Here is a 22913-nt window from a genome sequence, read left to right as displayed (position 1 = left end):
GTAATGAACATAGAACTGAAGAGAAGAAGATCGTTTGTCTATAACATATTATGGATTCTAGTGGCACCGAATAAGGAATTTAGTGATAACAATGAAGATGGAGCTGATGCTATGAATTATTACATTTATTTTTTTGTATTTTCTTTCATAACAAAGTTCATAACAAAGGATGGAATGAAACGTGGTCGTTGCTTTCTATATTCTAGAAATAAAGACAATAATTCTAAATTGAAATGTGACGCATGCTCTAACTTTGTTTGTGATGAACATAGAACTGAAGAAAAGAAGATCGTTTGTCTACAACATATGGGTTCTAGTGACACTGAATGAAGAATTTAGCGATAGCGATGGAGATGGAGCTGATGCTATGAGTTATTATATTTATTTCTTTATATTATTTTCATAACAAAGATCATAACGAAGGATGGAATAAAATGTGGTCGTTGCTTTCCATGTCCTAGAAATAAAGACAAAAAGTCTAAATTGAAATGTGCCACATGCTCTAACTTGGTTTGTAATGAACACAGAACTGAAGAAAAGAAGATCGTTTGTCTACAACATATGGGTTCTAGTGACACTGAATGAAGAATTTAGCGATAGCGATGGAGATGGAGCTGATGCTATGAGTTATTATATTTATTTCTTTATATTATTTTCATAACAAAGATCATAACGAAGGATGGAATAAAATGTGGTCGTTGCTTTCCATGTCCTAGAAATAAAGACAAAAAGTCTAAATTGAAATGTGCCACATGCTCTAACTTGGTTTGTAATGAACACAGAACTGAAGAAAAGAAAATCGTTTGTCTACAACATATTATGGATTCCAGGGACACTGAATAAAGAATTTAGTGATAACGATGGAGATGGAGCTGATGCTATGAATTATTATATTTTTTTTCATAACAAAGGATAGAGTAAAACGTGGTCGTTGCTTCCTATAACCTAGAAATAAAGATAAAAAGTCTAAATTGAAATGTGACGCATGCTCTAACATTGTTTGTAATGAACATAGAACTGAAGAAAATAACATCGTTTGTCTACAACATATTATGGATTCTAGTGACACTGAATAAAGAATTTAGTGGTAACGATGGAGATGGAGCTGATGCTGCGAATTATTATATTTATTTTTTTGTATTTTTTGTCATAACAAAGGATGGAATAAAATGTGGTCGTTGCTTTCTATGTCCTAGAAATAAAGATAAAAAGTCTAAATTGAAATGTGACGCATGCTCTAACTTTGTTTGTAATGAACGTAGAACTGAAAAGAAGAAGATCGTTTGTCTACAACATATTATGAATCTAGTGACACTGAATAAAGTGACAACGATGGAGATTGAGCTGATGCTATGAATTATTACATTTATTTTTCTCTATTTATAACAAAGTTCATAACAAAGGATGGAGTAAAACGTGGTCGTTGCTTTCCATGTCCCTGAAATGAAGATAAAAAGTCTAAATTGAAATGTGACGCATGCTCTAATTTTGTTTGTAATGAACGTAGAACTGAAGAGAAGAAGATCGTTTGTCTGCAACATATTATGGATTCCAGTAACACCGAATAAAGAATTTAGTGATAACGATGAAGATGGAGCTGATGCTATGAATTATTACATTTATTTTTCTCTATTTTTTTTCATAACAAAGTTCATAACAAAGGATGGAGTAAAACGTGGTCGTTGCTTCCTATGTCCTAGAAATAAAAACAACAATTCTAAATTGAAATGTGACGCATGCTCTAACTTTGTTTGTAATGAATATAGAACTGAAGAAAAGAAGATCGTTTGTCTACAACATATTATGGATTCTAGTGACACCGAATAAAGAATTTAGTGATAACGATGGAGATGGAGCTGATGCTATGAATTATATTTATTCTTTTGTATTTTTTTTCATAACGAAGGATGGAATAAAACGTGGTTGTTACTTTCTATGTCCTAGAAATAAAGACAAAAAGTCTAAATTGAAATGTGCCACATGCTCTAACTTTGTAATGAACATAGAACCGAAGAAAAGACGATTGTCTGCAATATATTATGGATTCTAGTGACACTGAATAGAGAATTTAGTGACAACGATGGAGATGGTGCTGATGCTATGAATTATATTTATTTTTTTGTATTTTTTTTCATAACAAAGTTCATAACAAAGGATGGAATGAAACGTGGCCGTTGCTTTCTATATTCTAGAAATAAAAACAACAATTCTAAATTGAAATGTGACGCATGCTCTAACTTTGCTTCTAATGAATGTAGAACTGAAGAAAAGGAGATCGTTTGTCTACAACATATTATAAATTCTAGTGACATTGAATAAAGAATTTAGTGATAACGATGAAGATGGAGCTGATGCTATGAATTATATTTATTTTTTTGTATTTTTTTTCATAACAAAGTTCATAACAAAGGATGGAATGAAACGTGGCCGTTGCTTTCTATATTCTAGAAATAAAAACAACAATTCTAAATTGAAATGTGACGCATGCTCTAACTTTGCTTCTAATGAATGTAGAACTGAAGAAAAGAAGATCCTTTGTCTACAACATATTATAAATTCTAGTGACATTGAATAAAGAATTTAGTGATAACGATGAAGATGGAGCTGATGCTATGAATTATATTAATTTTTTCGTATTTTTTTTTATAACAAAGTTCATAACAAAGGATGGAATGAAACGTGGCCGTTGCTTTCTATATTCTAGAAATAAAAACAACAATTCTAAATTGAAATGTGCCACATGCTCTAACTTTGTAATGAACATAGAACCGAAGAAAAGACGATTGTCTGCAATATATTATGGATTCTAGTGACACTGAATAGAGAATTTAGTGACAACGATGGAGATGGAGCTGATGACATGAACTATTATATTCATTTTTTTGTGTTTTTCTTCATAACAAAGGATGGAATGAAATGTGGTCGTTGCTTTCCATGTCCCAGAAATGAAGATAAAAAGTCTAAATTTAAATGTGACGCATGCTCTAAGTTTGTTATGAACGTAGAACTGAAGAAAAGAAGATCGTTTGTCTACAACATATTATGAATTCTAGTGACATTGAATAAAGAATTTAGTGATAACGATGAAGATGGAGCTGATGCTATGAATTATTACATTTATTTTTCTCTATTTTTTTTCATAACAAAGTTCATAACAAAGGATGGAGTAAAACGTGGTCATTGCTTTCTATATCCTTGAAATAAAGACAAAAAGTCTAAATTGAAATGTGATGCATTCTCTAATTTTGTTTGTAATGAACGTAGAACCGAAGAAAAGAAGATTATGTGTCTACAACATATTATGGATTCTAGTGACACTAAATAAAGAATGTAGTGACAACGATGGAGATGGAGCTGATGCTATGAATTATTATATTTATTCTTTTGTATTGTTTTTCATAACGAAGGATGGAATAAACTGTGGTCGTTGACTTTCTATATCCTTGAAATAAAGACAAAAAGTCTAAATTGAAATGTGATGCATTCTCTAACTTTGTTTGTAATGAACATAGAACTGAAGAAAAGAAGATCGTTTGTCTACAACATATTATGGATTCTAGTGACACTGAATAAAGAATTTAGTGATAGCGATGGAGATGGAGCTGATGCTATGAGTTATTATATTTATTTCTTTATATTATTTTCATAACAAAGATCATAACAAAGGATGGAATAAAATGTGGTCGTTGCTTTCCATGTCCCAGAAATAAAGATAAAAAGTCCAAATTGAAATGTACCACATACTCTAACTTTGTTTCTAATGAACGTAGAACTGAAGAAAAGAAGATCATTTGTCTACAACATATTATGAATGTAGTGACACTGAATAAAGAATGTAGTGACAACGATGAAGATGGAGCTGATGCCATGAATTATTATATTTTTTTTCATAACAAAGGATGGAATAAAACATGGTCGTTGCTTTCCATGTCCTAGAAGTAAAGAGAAAAAGTCTAAATTGAAATGTGCCACAGGCTCTAACTTTGTAATGAACATAGAACCGAAGAAAAGAAAATCGTCTGTCTACAACATATTATGGATTCTAGTGACACTAAATAAAGAATGTAGTGACAACGATGGAGATTGAGCTGATGCTATGAATTATTACATTTATTTTTCTCTATTTTTTTTCATAACAAAGGATGGAGTAAAACGTGGTCGTTGCTTTCCATGTTCTAGAAATAAAGACAAAAAGTTTAAATTGAAATGTGACGCATGCTCTAACTTTGTTTGTAATGAATGTAGAACTGAAGAGAAGAAGATCGTTTGTCTACAACATATTATGGATTCTAGTGACACCGAATAAAGAATTTAGTGATAACGATGAAGATGGAGCTGATGCTATGAATTATTACATTTATTTTTTTGTATTTTTTTTCATAACAAAGTTCATAATAAAGGATGGAGTAAAACGTGGTCGTTGCTTTCCATGTCCCAGAAATGAAGATAAAAAGTCTACATTGAAATGTGACGCATGCTCTAACTTTGTTTGTAAGGAACGTAGAACTGAAGAGAAGAAGATCGTTTGTCTACAACATATTATGAATCTAGTGACACTGAATAAAGAATGTAGTGACAACGATGGAGATTGAGCTGATGCTATGAATTATTACATTTATTTTTCTCTATTTTTCTTCATAACAAAGGATGGAGTAAAACGTGGTCGTTGCTTTCCATGTCCCAGAAATGAAGACAAAAAGTCTAAATTGAAATGTGACGCATGCTCTAACTTTGTTTGTAATGAACGTAGAACTGAAGAAAAGAAGATCGTTTGTCTACAACATATTATGGATTCTAGTGACATTGAATAAAGAATTTAGTGATAACGATGGAGATGGATCTGATGCTATGAATTATTATATTTATTTTTTTGTATTTTTTTTCATAACAAAGGATGGAGTAAAACGTGGTCGTTGCTTTCCATGTCCCAGAAATGAAGATAAAAAGTCTAAATTGAAATGTGATGCATGCTCTAACTTTGTTTGTAATGAACGTAGAACTGAAGAGAAGAAGATCGTTTGTCTACAATATATTGTGGATTCTAGTGATACTGAATAAAGAATTTAGTGATAACAATGGATATGAAGTTGATGCGATAAATTATTATATCTATCTTTTTGCATCTTTTATTGTTGAAAGAAGTAAAATTGAGTTCCTTAGCTTGTGTTTCTTATTTTAATAATTACTTATAATAAGTTTATTTAATATCAAAACATGAAATGTTTGAAAGTGGATAGTGTTTTCTTTGTTTACTAAAAATAAATGCTGTAAATTTAATTAAATAATCGTTGTTTAATTCACTAACAGTCGTTGTAATATTAATATGCCAAATTATAAACAAAACAATTTCTCTTTGGGTGACTTTAGTGACTCCACTCCGTCCTTTATGCTATAAAATAGACTCCGTACTCTAAGGGTTAAATAAACAATTTTCTACGTAACTGTTCGCATTACCAAACTGATTCCAGTTTTTCAAATAGGTTCATTTTCACAGAAAATATTTCAGACGAAGTTTCATAGTTTTTGGCATAGAATCCTAATATGTAAAAAAAATACCATGTTCCATTTTTTAAATTGAACTTCTGGTTGGAATAACCCATTCCCAAAGTTCAAATTATTATCATTCGATAGAGCATACCCAATTTAGTTATTAAATTTTGCTGGATTTACCTCGAAAACCACACTTCTTCATTTTTAAAATGGGAGATACCTGGTTTGAAATACTCTTAGAAAAGTGTTCTCTAAACGTTATTTTATCTCTGAAAAGTTTAATAAAATTACGTTTGGGGAAACACTTCTGATTTAAAACAGCAAAAATATTACATATACTGTGGAAAACTTTTGTACGCCACTATATACTAAAACACCAAATAGAACATTGAATTTTACCTGCGTCTATAAAATAAAAAGTGAAAGTAAAGAGAAGTGCAAAGGATTATATGCACCTCGCGTGTAAACTACACATGTACCTGAATTAAAACACAATTATAAAAAAATATCAAGGGATCTGTTCAACCAATTTTCTAGAGCAGCGTTTCTCAAACTGTAGCGTCAGAGGAAATCCATAAAATCACTGTATTAAAATTGAACTTTATTCTAAGCATTTATTAAAATAATTCTATCAACATCTTGGTTCATAACCTACAAATTGATATTGATCATCTAAACGCTATATTAATCAGAACCAATTACCAATTAGGATCTATTCTATTCGAATAGAATAACATATTTTGTGTATGCGTCACTGAATATTATTAGAAGTGAATTGTATGCTATTATTGAATGTAAGGATGTAATAATAACAATTTTATGGTTTCTTGGATAAACTGGACATCAACTTATGAGACATTTACCAACTGATCTTTTCGTTGTCAGTTTCGTTGCTAAAGCAGATCAAAAATTGGCCAATTTCTACCGTTGTTCTTCATCCAACTCTCATCCATGGGACGATGGAGCTTGAGAAAGGCTACTCTAAGCCAAAGACATAATCAGGATGAAGCAAATGGGGCACTTGCGCCTTTCCAGTTACTTAAAATTGATTTGGACATAAATGGCTAAAAAATCTCATGTAATTGTAACACTGAAGAAAAGAAGAATCGCAAGCATTCTATATCTCATCGATCACTGTTTAAGTACTCTAACTAACATAAAAGAATAAGTAATTGATAATTAAGTTTCAGTCTAGCGTGTTGCCCCCTTTCTACACAAAATCCTGACTACGCTCTCACTTTAAGACATCATTCCATTTCTTATTTCAGACATCGTAGGACTTACAACTTATAGAAATACTTAGATTACCTTTTTGATCTCCATACTGCCAGGAGTGCTTGACCGTTGTGGCGGTGGCGAGAACGCTATTTTCTCGTAGGGTATCGTCCCGCGACACAGAGTGCTAGGATCTAGACTGAGAGCAGCCTTCAAAGCATTCTTCTTTAACATTCCATTCACATTAGTGGCACTTGTGTTTAGGCTGGCGTGACTAGGGGAGCAGACACGCGTGTTTGGCGACGAGTTCGTCGTGTCAGGCGGCGTATCCGAGGAAGCAACGATCAAGGAGTCGAAGTTCGTGTCGGTGGTGGTTATACTTTCGTTACCGTTTCTTCTGTCGACGTCCGTCACGTCCACGGTGCTGCTCCGAGGACTTTCACTCTCCCCTGGACGGTTATTACCATTGTCTGCGGTTCCTAACTTACCGCTGTTTTCGATGTCCGTTGAAATTCGATGTACATTCTTCTCCACTTGATTCGAGCTATCAGACTTGCATTTACTCTGTAAATAAATCAAGCTATTTCAATAAATACTATAGTACTTAGTGTAGTAAATGGGAAACATATACTGATCTACTATCCAGTGATGACTTGTTGGCTAGAGACTAACTAAATGAGGCAAGGAGAGAAGGTCTCCGCCTCATTCCCACTGGAGGGAAATCCCCTTTTTGCTCTATTCAAGGCTAGTATTTTGAGCGAACGGTCCGGCTCCGATTTTGATGAAACTTCGTACACTTATGAAGCGGCCAAAAATAATCGACACGTATTTTTTTTTAGCTGAGGTAACTCGAGTTTAAGGGCTGAAACCGCCCCTTGAAGTTTTGGCGCGAAACGGCTATCTCGAAAACGGAAAGACGTACGAAAAAATTGTTAATGGCCGAGGTTAATGGTTTCTTATGTACGATAACATGGTGTTGAAAAATTTAACAAAATACAATTTGTTTATGACAAAAAAAAATTTGTTAACTTAATTTTTCGTTTTATTGAAATTTTCGTAATGACGAAAAATGACGAGCATTTTATTCCAAATCCATTGGTGTGTAATATTTTAAAATTGCCTTTTATAGTTTTGCTGATTTTTATGATTTATATTTTGCGCGTACATCCACTATGGTAGTAGCTGTTCTAACTTTGATTTTAATGAAGCACTGAAGGCTTGTGCTAAATTATACAATATAATTTTAAACTTAAATTTTTAATTTTAAACCGAAAATAATTTTTCCAGAACGGTTTGAAATTTTTTAATTTCGTTGAAAAATTTCACACATTCTCGAATTTTTTTCTCCAAAGTGGGTAGGAATTTGGGGGTATGTCTATTCACCAAAAATGATTGCAATTGACCCCTGCAACTGAAAATAATTTTTCCAGAACGATTTGAAATCTTTTTTACATGAAAAATGTAGGCACCTACCCGTCGTCGATTTTTCTTAAAAATTCGTTTTTAATTTTTAATAATTTTGTTTGTTACCCTACAGAAAAATTGTCTAATACTTTTTTGTAGGTACCTATGGGCTCTACTTCAGAAAAAAGTTTCTTTAAAATATATTCACTATTGTAAGAGTTATGGCCGTTTGTAAATTGGACCATTTTTATGGAGTTTTACTCACTTTACGGGATCAAAGAGTAACTTTTCGAATATTTTTGGAATTTGTAAATATTCTACATCAAAATACGCGTCATTTGCCTTTTGAAACTTTAAAATCCTCCAATCCGTTCAGAAGTTATGATATTTTAAAGATTTGTATGAAATTTCAAAGACTTTTCTAGCCTGAAATAATATTTTCGGTGAGGAATTTTTTTCTTCGAAATGGTTAAGATTTTGGGGGTATGTGTATTAAGCAAAAATGATTGTAATTGACCCCCACAGCTAATAATATTTTTTTCATAACGATTTGAAATTTTTTAATTTCGTTGAAAAATTTCACACTTTCTCGAATTTTTTTCTCCAAAGTGGGTAGGAATTTGGGGGTATGTCTATTTACCAAAAATGATTGCAATTGACCCCTGCAACTGAAAATAATTTTTCCAGAACGATTTGAAATCTTCTTTTTTCGATGAAAAAAGTACCCTTCGACGATTTTTCCTAAAAATTCGTTTTTAATTTTTAATAATTTTGTTTGTTACCCTACAGAAAAATTGTCTAATACTTTTTTGTAGGTACCTATGGGCTCTACTTTAGAAAAAAGTTTCATTGAAATATATTCACTATTGTAAAAGTTATGGCCGTTTGAAAATTGGACCATAAATGGTACCCTGAAGTTTCATGCATATCTTTAAAACGTCGTAACTTCTGAACGGATTGAAGGATTTTAATGTTTAAAACAGTAATCAACGCGTATTTTAGTAGAGAATATGTAGAAATTCTAAGAAAATTGAAAAAGTTGTTCCTTGACCCCGTAAACTAAGTAAAACTCCATAAAAATGGTCCAATTTTCAAACAGTCATAACTCCTACAATAGTGATTATATTTCAATGAAACTTTTTTTTGAAGTAGAGCTCATGAATACCTACAAAAAAGTATTAGACAACTTTTCTGTAGGGAGTCAAACAAAATGACTAAAAATCAAAAACGAATGTTCAAGAAAAATCGACAGGGAGAGTGTGCCCAAATTTTTCGACGAGATTGAAAAATTTCAAATCATTCTGGAAAAATTATTTTTGGTTGCAACGGTCAATTACAATCATTTTTGGTCATTACACATACCCCCGAAATCCTATCCACTTTCGAGAAAAAAATTCGTGTAGGTGCTGAAATTTTTCGGTGAAAAAAAAATGTTTCAAATCGTTCTAAAAAAATTATTGTCGGTTGCAAGGGTCGATTATAATCATTTTTGGTCATTACACATACCCACGAAATTTTATCCACTTTCGAGAAAAAAATTCCTTACCGAAAATATAATATGAGGCCTGAAATGGTTCCCCAAAATTTTATGCGAATCTTTGAAACATCATAACTCCTGAACGGATTGGACGATTTTAATGTTTCAAACGGCAAATTACGCGTATTTTAATATATAATATGTAGATATTCTAAAAATATTAGAAAAGTTGTTCGTTGACCACGCAAAATGAGAAAAAACCCATGAAAATGGTCCAATTTACAAACGGCCATAACTCTTACAATAGTGAATATATTTTAAAGAAACTTTTTTCTGAAGTAGAGCCCATAGGTACTTACAAAAAAGTATTAGACAATTTTTCTGTAGGGTGCCAAACAAAACTATTAAAAATTAAAAACGAATTTTTAAGAAAAATCGACGAAGGGTAGTTGCCTAAATTTTTCATCGAAAAAAGATTTCAAATCGTTCTGGAAAAATTATTTTCAGTTGCGGGGGTCAATTACAATCATTTTTGCTTAATACACATACCCCCAAAATCTTAACCATTTTCAAGAAAAAAATTCCTCACCGAAAATATAATTTCAGGCTAGAAAAGTCTTTGAAATTTCATACAAATCTTTAAAATATCATAACTTCTGAACGGATTGGAGGATTTTAAAGTTTCAAAAGGCAAATGATGCGTATTTTGATGTAGAATATTTACAAATTCCAAAAATATTCGAAAAGTTACTCTTTGATCCCGTAAAGTGAGTAAAACTCCATAAAAATGGTCCAATTTACAAACGGCCATAACTCTTACAATAGTGAATATATTTTAAAGAAACTTTTTTCTGAAGTAGAGCCCATAGGTACCTACAAAAAAGTATTAGACAATTTTTCTGTAGGGTGCCAAACAAAATTATTAAAAATTAGAATCGAATTTTTAAGAAAAATCGACTGAGGGTAGGTGCCCTAAATTTTTCATCGAAAAAAGATTTCAAATCGTTTTGAAAAAAATACTTTTAGCTGTGGGGGTCAATTACAATCATTTTTGGTAAATAGACATACTCCCGAAATTCTACCCACTTTCGAGAAAAAAATTCAAGAAAGTATGAAATTTTTCAACAAAATTAAAAAATCTCAAATCGTTATGAAAAAAATATTATTAGCTGTGGGGGTCAATTACAATCATTTTTGCTTAATACACATACCCCCAAAATCTTAACCATTTCCAAGAAAAAAATTCTTCACCGAAAATATAATTTCAGGCTAGAAAAGTCTTTGAAATTTCATACAAATCTTTAAAATATCATAACTTCTGAACGGATTGGAGGATTTTAAAGTTTCAAAAAGCAAATAACGCGTATTTTGATGTAGAATATTTACAAATTCCAAAAATATTCGAAAAGTTACTCTTTGATCCCGTAAAGTGAGTAAAACTCCATAAAAATGGTCCAATTTGCAAACGGCCATAACTCTTACAATAGTGAATATATTTCAATGAAACTTTTTTCTAGTGTAGAGCCCATAGGTACCTACAAAAGAGTATTAGACAATTTTTCTGTAGGGTAACAAACAAAATTATTAAAAATTAAAAACGAATTTTTAAGAAAAATCGACGATGGGTACTTTTTTCATCGAAAAAAGATTTTTAATCGTTCTGGAGAAATTATTTTCGGTTGCGGGGGTCAATTGCAATCATTTTTGGTGAATAGACATACCCCCAAATTCCTACCCACTTTCGAGAAAAAAATTCAAGAAAGTATGAAATTTTTCAACGAAATTAAAAAATTTCAAATCGTTATGAAAAAAATATTATTAGCTGTGGGGGTCAATTACAATCATTTTTGCTTAATACACATACCCCCAAAATCTTAACCATTTTCAAGAAAGAAATTCTTCACCGAAAATATAATTTCAGGCTAGAAAAGTCTTTGAAATTTCATACAAATCTTTAAAATATCATAACTTCTGAACGGATTGGAGGATTTTAAAGTTTCAAAAAGCAAATAACGCGTATTTTGATGTAGAATATTTACAAATTCCAAAAATATTCGAAAAGTTACTCTTTGATCCCGTAAAGTGAGTAAAACTCCATAAAAATGGTCCAATTTACAAACGGCCATAACTCTTACAATAGTGAATATATTTTAAAGAAACTTTTTTCTGAAGTAGAGCCTATAGGTACTTACAAAAAGGTATTAGACAATTTTTCTGTAGGGTGCCAAACAAAATTATTAAAAATTAAAAACGAATTTTTAAGAAAAATCGACTGGGGGTAGGTGCCTAAATTTTTCATCGAAAAAAGATTTCAAATCGTTCTGGTAAAATTATTTTCAGTTGCAGGGGTCAATTGCAATCATTTTTGGTGAATAGACATACCCCCAAATTCCTACCCACTTTGGAGAAAAAAATTCGAGAAAGTGTGAAATTTTTCAACGAAATTAAAAAATTTCAAACCGTTCTGGGAAAATTATTTTCGGTTTAAAATTAAAAATTTAAGTTTAAAATTATATTGTATAATTTAGCGCAAGCCTACAGTGCTTCATTAAAATCAAAGTTAGAACAGCTACTACCATAGTGGATGTACACGCAAAATATAAATCATAAAAATCAGCAAAACCATAATAGGCAATTTTAAAATATTACACACCAATGGATTTGGAATAAAATGCTCGTCATTTTTCGTCATTACGAAAATTTCAATAAAACGAAAAATTAAGTTAACAAATTTTTTTTTGTTATAAACAAATTGTATTTTGTTAAATTTTTCAACACCATGTTATCGTACATAAGAAACCATTAACCTCGCCCATTAACAATTTTTTCGTACGTCTTCCCGTTTTCGAGATAGCCGTTTCCCGCCAAAACTTCAAGGGGTGGTTTCACCCCTTAAACTCGAGTTACCTCAGCTAAAAAAAAATACGTGTCGATTATTTTTGGCTGCTTCATAAGTGTACGAAGTTTCATCAAAATCGAAGCCGGTCTTGTCCTATCCTACTTTGTTCCCTATACATTTCATTCACGTCCTTTGTCACGCGATGGAATTGTCGTTGTGAACGCCTCAGCCAATAATAACAATGCGTTTGAGAGGAGGCGTTGCTATCACGCTACAGCCAATCAGCGTGCGTAGCCATCAAGTCATCACTGCATAGTACTTGAGGCACGCTCGAGTGGTCTATTAAGCAATAATTTCGCTCGATACACTCTGCGAAATGTATTTTTTTTCTATCTAATAACGATAGATTACCTGTTAGCTATAGATCTATACTTAATGGATCTAGGTTATATTTCACTTTTTGAAATGATCATTAAAGCATAATATCTCTCTTATGCTTTGATTATCTAAGAATTTTTCATTGTAATTATTATTATCAAGGGAAACTTATATTGTAATGTTGAAAGTTTTTAAAATAAAAATAAAGATATATCTACTATATTTTCTAGTAATTATTTTATTGTAAGATATTATAAGCCACAATCCAAGCATTTTGAACCTTCTAATGGGTAATACGACTGACCCCAAACGACAAAGACTATCTCAGTGGATTTCAGCGAAGCAATTGTAAAGAATTTCAGTACAATATTTTCTTATCGGGACATCTGACAGTCCTACAGATTCAGTCACTTATTGTTCCAATTTAAGTATTAATTTATAGATGTACAAATAATTAAAAAACAATTTCTTTTTTTAGAGGCTTTCAATTACTTTATCTTGCTCTTCTTAACACTAGGTTTACGGTACGTTAAACTTAATGTTATAGGACTCATAAATATTATTTGTTAGCAATTTATGTCGAATTGAATTGATGTAACGATATGGATGTATACTCTAATTAAAAGAAAAACTGCATTTTAATGCAACTGTCAACGTAGCAAATTATAATAAAAATATGTGCAACGAGTGTCCGTAAACCTAGTGTTAAGAAACAATGTCGTACACAATTAATCTAAACCGTATGATATACATAATATAAGTAGGAATCTTCAACATGTAAATATGTCCATATAAATGCATGTAATAGATAAATTAAAAAGATGAATTACAGTTACAAAATACACTTACACAATAAAGTATAGGAAGATATTAACTACAGATGATAATATAATATGTTAACAATTTAAAATAAACGCCAATGAAAATAGATATACATAAATGTACGTATTAAATAATATTTGAAACTAGGTTTAATTCCCTTACAGCAGAAGATAATAGTAAAAACTTGTGTAATATTTTCATTATAATTCCCCTTAACACTAGGTTTACGGTACACATCAATTTGACGCATTCAGATTCTAAACTTAACATTATAGGACTCATAAATATTATTTGTTAGCAATTTATGTTGAATTGAATTGATGTAATGATATGGATGTATACTCTAATTAAAAGAAAAACTGCATTTCAATGCAACTATCAACGTAGCGAATTATAATAAAAATATGTGCAACGAGTGTCCGTAAACCTAGTGTTAATATCTGCATGCATATGAAAATATTATACAATTTGTAATACTTGAGAAGAAATTGTACGTAAGAATATTGTTAAAAAATAAAGTTCTGTTCACCGATTATATTGATGTCAATTTCTATAATTTATCTGTCGCTGTATACTTTCAACTAAACTTAAGTTTTGCATCGATAGATACATTTTTTCAAAAAACTAAGAAAAATATCCCCTAACTCTTATCATATTGGAAAACAGCGGTTTTTCAATGAAAATAAAACGTACTTAGAGACTATTGCAAAAATAGCAAAGCACTTTTATAAGAAATAAAAATGTGAATTAATCAAAATGATATTTAAAAGTTCATTTAACCAAATGTTTAACTAAAATATCTAATTGCCTTGAAAGAGTGACTCCAAAAATTGCTTGATTGCTGGACCAAAAGTTTGAAATTGAATTGTGGTCTAAATATTACCTAGGAATGGGACATTAACCACAAATTTATAAATTGTGCGTTGAAAAAGTTTCAGAGGCATGAAGGGCTAAACCGATCGAAAGTGAAACATGTAACTGTTCTTGAAAATATAAAATATTGATAGTATTATATGTTATAAAAAAGATTAAAATATGTGTGGCATGCCTTCTAGTGGTTTCAATTTAATTTGTGTAAGTATCACTAATGGGATCTTCAAAATTGACGCTGTGATTAATTTTCAAATGGCCTCTGTGAGATTTTCTACGACAAAATGTTGATTCATCAATCTCGACAATCTACTCTACCCTTCCAATTGCTGTGCAGTATTTTTATTTTATTTTAGTTATATAATAATATGACATTGCTCATAATTATATGTTAATTTTAAAACATATGTAGCTGAGTTTGTTTTTAGAAAACCATGTTCTTTGCTTTGCAAATATCTTTATATTACGTCTTTTTACGTTTAGTTGGATTGATAGATCCTGCATTGCCAATTTTCATAACATTTCCACATTGCAGATAGTACAAGAAACAGAAGAAAAGCAGAAATTGTTTCAGTAATCATTTGTTTCAATTGTCATTTCTGATTTTCTTCTGTTTCTTGTACTTTGTGAATTTTGTTCAACTGTGCTATAAAAATGAATGAATTAGTAGTTTCAGAAGTATGGACCTTATTTAAATTACACGAATTTTGTAAAAATAAAGAAGCCTTATTTAAATTTTTGCAAGACAGAAAGTTAATTGCCAAAAATCTTAATTGTCCACAGTGTGGAAATACAATGAAATTGGTAAATGAAAATTGGCGCTGTAGAAGAAAAATTCCAACATCTGCCAATGCTGGCGAAAGAAAGCGAATTTGTGATATAAAAATTTCTATAAAGCGTGGAACATGGTTCTTAAAAACAAAACTTTCCTACGAAACAGTATTAAAATTAACATACATGTTAGCCCATAATTTTGAACAGTACCACATAATACGAGAATTACAATTGAAGAAAAATACTGTTTCTCAATGGAACTGTTTTGCGAAACAAGTGATGGCTGATTGGCTACAAAACTCGTGTGAGATACTTGGTGGACCAGGCAAAGTGGTAGAGATAGACGAATCTAAATTTGGCAGAAGAAAATATCACAGAGGTCATCGTGTGGAAGGACAGTGGGTTTTTGGAGGAGTAAAAAGGGAAAGTGGGAAAATATTCCTGGTCCCTGTTGAAAGTAGGGACACAGAGTCCCTTCTTTCAATAATTAAACAGTGGGTGTTGCCTGGGAGTACAATTATATCAGATTGTTGGAAAGTCTATAATATTTTGGAAAAAGAAGGGTATAAACACCTCATCGTAAACCATAGTTTATATTTTAAAGACCCAGAAACAGGCACTCATACAAATACAATTGAAACTACATGGAGGCATAGTAAACATTTTTTGCCTGAATATTGTCGGTTAGTATTTGCAATTTCACACTTTTGTAACATATAATACCATAAATATTTTCTATTTTCAGCAGAAAAGATAATTTCATCGGGTATCTAAGCCATTATGTATTTTATAAATCTTACAAGCAGGGGAAGGATGATTTATTTAATCAACTATTAAACACTTTCTAGAAAAAAATTCGAGAAGCTACTGACATTTTTAGACGAAATTAAAAAATTTCAAATCATACTAAAAAAAATATATTTAATTACAGTGGGCAATTACAATCATTTTTATTCATTATGCATACCCTCGAAATCCTACCCATTTTCGAGAAAAAAATTCGTGTAGATGCTGAAATTTTTCGGTGAAAAAAAATGTTTCGAATCGTTCTAAAAAAATTATTGTTGGTTGCAAGGGTCGATTATTATCATTTTTGGTCATTACACATACCCACGAAATTCTATCCGCTTTTGAGAAAAAAATTCCTTACCGAAAATATAATATGAGGCCTAAAATGGTTCCCAGAAATTTTATGCAAATCTTTGAAACATCATAACTCCTGAACAGATTGGACGATTTTAATGTTTCAAACGGCAAATTTCGCGTATTTTAATATATAATATGTAGATATTCTAAAAATATTAGAAAAGTTGTTCGTTGACCTCGCAAAATGAGAAAAAACCCATAAAAATAGTTCAATTTTCAGACAGCCATAACTCCTACAATAGTGAGTATATTTCAATGAAATTTTTTTCTGAAGTAGAGTTCATAGATACCTAGAAAAAAGTATTAGACAAAATTTTCGTAAGGCGTCAAACAAAATTATTAAAAATTAAAAACGAATTTTTAAGAAAAATCGACTGGGGGTAGGTGCCTAAATTTTTCATCGAAAAAATTTTTCAAATCGTTCTGGAAAAATTATTTTCAGTAACGGGGCTCAATTACAATAATATTTGGTGAATAGACATAGCCTTAATTTTCCTACCCACTTTGGAGAATAAAATTCGAGAAAGTATGAAATTTTTCGACAAAATTAAAAAATTTCAAATCGTTCTGGAAAAATTATTTTCGGTTGCGGAGGTCAATTATAATCATTTTCGGTGAATAGACATACTCCCGAAATCTTACCCACTTTCGAGAAAAAAATTCAATATTGACGGAACTTTAAACGTTAATAATTTCTTAACGAATCTACCATCAACAAATTGGTATTCTTGATTTTCGTCTTATTTTGGCCTCTAGAATCTCCCATTAAAATTTTTCCCAGGGGTGGCCGGACACCCTGTATATTTATTTATTTATTCAATAATTTATGGTTCATACAAGTGGAATCCATGTTTCAAACAAATCGCATTACTAACGACTCAACGAAATACAACCACATTGTCAGCTCGATGGACGCTGAAACTATGATGGAAGTCGCAGATATACTACGGAACCCACCACAAGAAGGTAAGTATGTCCAATTAAAAACAGAAATAATTAAACGGTTTTCTGACTCCGCAGATCAGCAACTACACAAAGCATTGGCTGAAATTCAATTAGGAGATAAAAAGCCAAGTCAGTTATTACGGCAATTACAATCCCTGGCTGGTAACCGAGCTTCTGAAGATGTTCTCAGAGTCAGATGGCTGGCGTTACTACCACCAGCCATTGTGCGATGGCTAAAGATCCTTCGAACAGCATCACTCAACGAGCAAGCCCAACTGGCTGACGAACTGATGGAAAACCATTCCGGTCCATTCATCATGGCAACGCAACCACCAGACTGACATTCTGTGTCACCAAGCCACCGGTTCACAGATACTGTTTTAACCAATCTGGCAGAGGACATGTCTGCCATGAAGCACACTATTGATGAACTAACGATTCAAATAAAAGAACTGTCACGAACAATGAGTCGTAACAATTCATATGCTTCACAACGTGGTAGGAGCAGACAACGCTCGCAAATAAAATAAAAGAGAGGAATAAAGTATGTTTATTAAAAGGATCATTATATGGACTAAAGCAAGCAAGTAGAGTCTGGAATATAAAGATTGATGGTATTCTTAAGAATTTAAATTTGAAGGCGTCAAAAACAGAACCTTGTATATACTATGATATTAATGAAAATTACATTATTATTATTATCTTGTATGTTGATGATGTTTGATGTACTTATCCGTTGCAACTAGACCAGACATAATGCATAGCGTAATATTTCTGTCACAATTCAATACGTGTTTTGGGAAGGAACATTGGAACGCTGCGAAACGAGTAGTTAGATATTTAAAACACACTATTAATTATGGTCTAATGTATGAAAAAAATAATGACTTTGAGATTAAGGGATATGTAGACGCTGACTGGGGTTCCATCGTTCTTGACAGAAAGTCGTTTACTGGATATGTGTTTATGTTCAGTGGTGCACCTATGCAGTGAAAGGTCAAATGAGATTAATTGGTTGTTCTGATCACATTGTAAAAGACTGTAATGTATTTGATAAATTTGAAATGTTGAAATGATACATACGGATTTAAATGGTCCACATAACACAATCGGTTACGGTGGTGAAAAATATTTTTTGACATTCATAGATGACTATAGTAGATGTGCAAGAATTTGTAGTATTGATTGTAAAGCAGAAACTGCAGGCTGTTTCTTTGACTATGTAAACTTGGTAGAAAATCAATTTAATAAGAAGGTAAAGAAATTACAATGTGACAATGGGAAAGAGTATATGAATAAAGAGATTTTCAATTTTATTAAATATAAAGGAATACAACTATTACCATGTCCACCTTACATATATGAGCTGAATGGTGTTGCTGAAAGATACAACAGATCTGCTATGGATATTTGTAGATGTTTAATGAGAGAAGCTAGAATACATAGGAAGTATTGGCCTGAAGTAATGAAGACAGTAGCACATTTAAAAAACCGTACTATTGCAAATACAGTGCAGAGTAAAACTCCTTATGAAATATTCTTTGATATTAAGAAAGAGCAAGTGGGACAACAAAGCCGAATTAGGTGTATTAGTAGGCTATACTAACAATGGTTATAGAGTCTTGATAAATAACAAAGTAATAAATGCCAGACATGTAACAGTAGTTGAAGAAGATACTAAATTAATCTGCTTAGAAAACCGAGATGATAGACAGGAGAAAGAATATGAAGAAACTGAACCAGACACTGAAAATCCTGATGAAGATGGATATAAAAGTGAGGTTGAAGAAAATGAAAATGCGCAGGATAAATAGTTAACAACTAGAAGACAATCAACTAGGAACAAACGTACTATAAATAGATATGGAAATCCAGTAACCCATTTTATATATATAAACTACATGAATGCAAATGTACCAAATACGTTTGATGAGGCGATAAATAGTGAGGAAGCAAAAAAATGGCAAAAGGCTATGGACTCAGAAATAGCTAGCTTAAGAAAGAACGACACATGGAAAATGTAGAAAATATGTAGATGCTGACTGGGGTTCCAACGTTCTTGACAGAAAGTCGTTTACTGGATATGTGTTTATGTTCAGTGGTGCACCTATGCAGTGAAAGGTCAGATGAGATTAATTGGTTGTTCTGATCACATTGTAAAAGACTGTAATGTATTTGATAAATTTGAAATGTTGAAATGACACATACGGATTTAAATGGTTCACATAACACAATCGGTTACGGTGGTGAAAAATATTTTTTGACATTCATAGATGACTATAGTAAATGTGCTAGAATTTGTAGTATTGAAAGTAAAGCAGAAACTGCAGGCTGTTTCATTGACTATGTAAACTTGGTAGAAAATCAATTTAATAAGAAGGTAAAGAAATTACAATGTGATAATGGGAAAGAGTATATAAATAAAGAGATTTTCAATTTTATTTAATATAAAGGAATACAACTATTACCATGTCCACCTTACGTACATGAGCTGAATGGTGTTGCTGAAAGACACAACAGATCTGCTATGGATATTGGTAGATGTTTAATGAGAGAAGCTAGAATACATAGGAAGTATTGGCCTGAAGTAATGAAGACAGTAGCATATTTAAAAAACCGTACTATTGCAAATACAGTGGAGAGTAAAACTCCTTATGAAATATTCTTTGATATTAAGAAAGAGCAAGTGGGACAACAAAGCCGAATTAGGTGTATTAGTAGGCTATACTAACAATGATTATAGAGTCTTGATAAATAACAAAGTAATAAATGCCAGACATGTAACAATAGTTGAAGAAGATACTAAATTAATCTGCTTAGAAAACCGAGATGATGGACAGGAGAAAGAATATGAAGAAACTGAACCACAAACTGAAAATCCTGATGAAGATGGATATAAAAGTGAGGTTGAAGGACATGAAAATGTGCAGGATGAACAGTTAACAACTAGAAGACAATCAACTAGGAACAAACGTACTATAAATAGATATGGAAATCCAGTAACTCATTTTATATATATAAACTACATGAATGCAAATGTACCAAATACGTTTGATGAGGCGATAAATAGTGAGGAAGCAAAAAAATGGCAAAAGGCTATGGACTCTTGCGATTTTTGCCAGCACGAAACATTTTAAACATCTCTTAGAAGGATGTCAATTCACCATCAGGTCAGATCACAAACCACTTACATACGCTTTCTCACAAAAATTAGAAAAAGCTTCAGAACGTCAACTGAGACAATTAGACTACATTTCACATGGTGACACAATAAGTGCAAATAGTGATATGTCATTACAACACTCGCCTAAGAAGACCACCGATCTGCAACAACCAGGGACATCTCAAGCATCGCCAGATTTCATAGACTCAATAGACGAAACAATGACGAGCTTCCAGAATAATACAACACTCCCACAGGGAGACATCTCTGCAGCATTCGCTTCGATGGAATCCGTAGCTAACATAAAAATTCCACCATTTTGGAAACATGATCCAAATCTATGGTTCATACAAGTGGAATCCATGTTTCAAACAAATCGCATTACTAGCGACTCAACGAAATACAACCACATTGTCAGCTCGTTGGACGCTGAGACTATGATGGAAGTCGCAGATATACTACGGAGCCCACCACAAGAAGGAAAGTATGTCCAATTAAAAACAGAAATAATTAAACGGTTTTCTGACTCTGCAGATCAGCAACTACACAAAGCATTGGCTGAAATTCAATTAGGAGATGAAAAGCCAAGTCAGTTATTATGGCAATTACAATCCCTGGCTGGTAACCGAGCTTCTGAAGATGTTCTCAGAGTCAGATGGCTGGCGTTACTACCACCAGCCATTGTGCGATGGCTAAAGATCCTTTGAGCAGCATCACTCAACGAGCAAGCCCAACTGGCTGACGAACTGATGGAAAACCATTCCGGTCCATTCATCATGGCAACGCAACCACCAGACTGACATTCTGTGTCACCAAGCCACCGGTTCACAGATACTGTTTTAACCAATCTGGCAGAGAACATGTCTGCCATGAAGCACACTATTGATGAACTAACGATTCAAATAAAAGAACTGTCACGAACAATGAGTCGTAACAATTCATATGCTTCACAAACGTGGTAGGAGCAGACAATGCTCGCAAACCAGAGAAGCCTCACCATCACTGGGTAGTGAGTGCTTTTACCATCGCAAATACGGTGTAAATGCAAAGCATTGCACTTCACCTTGTTCATTCAATACCATCAATAACGAGGGAAACTAGCCACGCTGTCACTCATACATGCGGTTAACAAGGGCGTATATTTCGTTGGCCATTTATCATTGCTGATGTTCCGGAATCCATCCTCAGGGCAGACTTCCTCATGCAAAATAATCTTCTCATTGACATGACGAACAAGCAGTTGATCGACTCCATAACTGGTTCAACTACAAAAGGGAAAATTATCAAGACTGATGTTCATAGTGTCTCAACAATCAGCCAATGACATACGCTGATCTATTATCCAAATTCTTTATCCAAAAAAGCTGAGATTTTGTACACCAGACCAGAAAAGCACATTCAGCCACTCAGTCGTTACTACTGGACCACCAGTGACTGAACGTCTATGCAAATTATTTTTGCAGAAATACAACGACTCCTAGATAATGGAGTCATACAACCATCGAGTAGCCCATGGGCAAGTCCAATTCATCTCACGAAGGAGGATAATACATACTATAGAGTTATTGAACAATTTATATTAAGTGTAAATATTGTAAAGATTTAAGTTTTGATATAAAATACTCTTTTCTAGAGCAACACAGAATTTTCTTCTTCCAACCTATAAAGCACATTATAAAACGACAATTTCTTGATTATACAAAAATGGAAGGCAATAATATACAAAGGAAAGGACAGCTGAGATTTTGTAATAAGAGGATCATCAGATGTAGGATCTAATATTCTGTGTTTAACCTCAATCAGGACACCAGCAGGGGTAACATTTGGCATACCAAATGAATATCAGGCAATACAAAACCACACCATATTAAGAGGTACTCCTACAATGGCCAGAGTACTAAATTCGATCAAAAAAAGGCATCAGAAAAGAAGAGTGTGGATCACCCTAACGCCAGAGCTGGCGAAGGAATATTTGTATGAAGGTATGAACCTAATATATGAAGAAATCCAAGAAGAGAAGGAAATAAGTTTTTCAGAAGAAAAACAACAAGGCAGTGACCATCAGAATCTGAGGAAAATAGCAGAGAAATTTTCAAATAAAAATCCAAACGCCCACCAGTAGATGGATGAATTTGAGAGAGAATGTGAACGCTTCAGCATAGACCAAGATGAAAGAAAGATAGAAACCTTAAAATTTCTCCTCGACAGGTCAACCATAGATTGGTACAGGTGTATGCCAATGAAATATACAATGCAATCAGAATGGGGAAATTGGAAGATGTTCATAAAAGCATATGTAAACAAAGAGTGGTCAACAAGTAGATACGCTTTGGCATACAAATATCAGACAGGTTCCCTGCGGGATTATGCTATTAAAAAGGAGAAACTTC

General features: G+C 32.4%; 1 protein-coding gene across 4 annotated transcripts in view; it reads right to left on the bottom strand.

The window, feature by feature from the left end:
- Positions 1-22913, bottom strand: part of Alk (Anaplastic lymphoma kinase) — a 143941-nt gene that overhangs the window by 5495 nt on the left and 115533 nt on the right. For all 4 annotated transcript variants that reach the window (XM_076779247.1, XM_076779249.1, XM_076779250.1 and 1 more), the window contains one exon: positions 6799-7269. In XM_076779247.1, coding sequence (XP_076635362.1) covers positions 6799-7269 — 471 coding nt within the window. The remainder of the gene's footprint in view (positions 1-6798; positions 7270-22913) is intronic.

This window comes from Colletes latitarsis, chromosome 12 (genome assembly GCF_051014445.1).
Source record: "Colletes latitarsis isolate SP2378_abdomen chromosome 12, iyColLati1, whole genome shotgun sequence".
In the NCBI taxonomy this organism is placed as follows: Eukaryota; Metazoa; Arthropoda; class Insecta; order Hymenoptera; family Colletidae; genus Colletes; species Colletes latitarsis.
The sequence above is the reverse complement of the archived record's forward strand: the minus strand, read 5'-3'. Positions and strand labels throughout refer to the sequence as shown.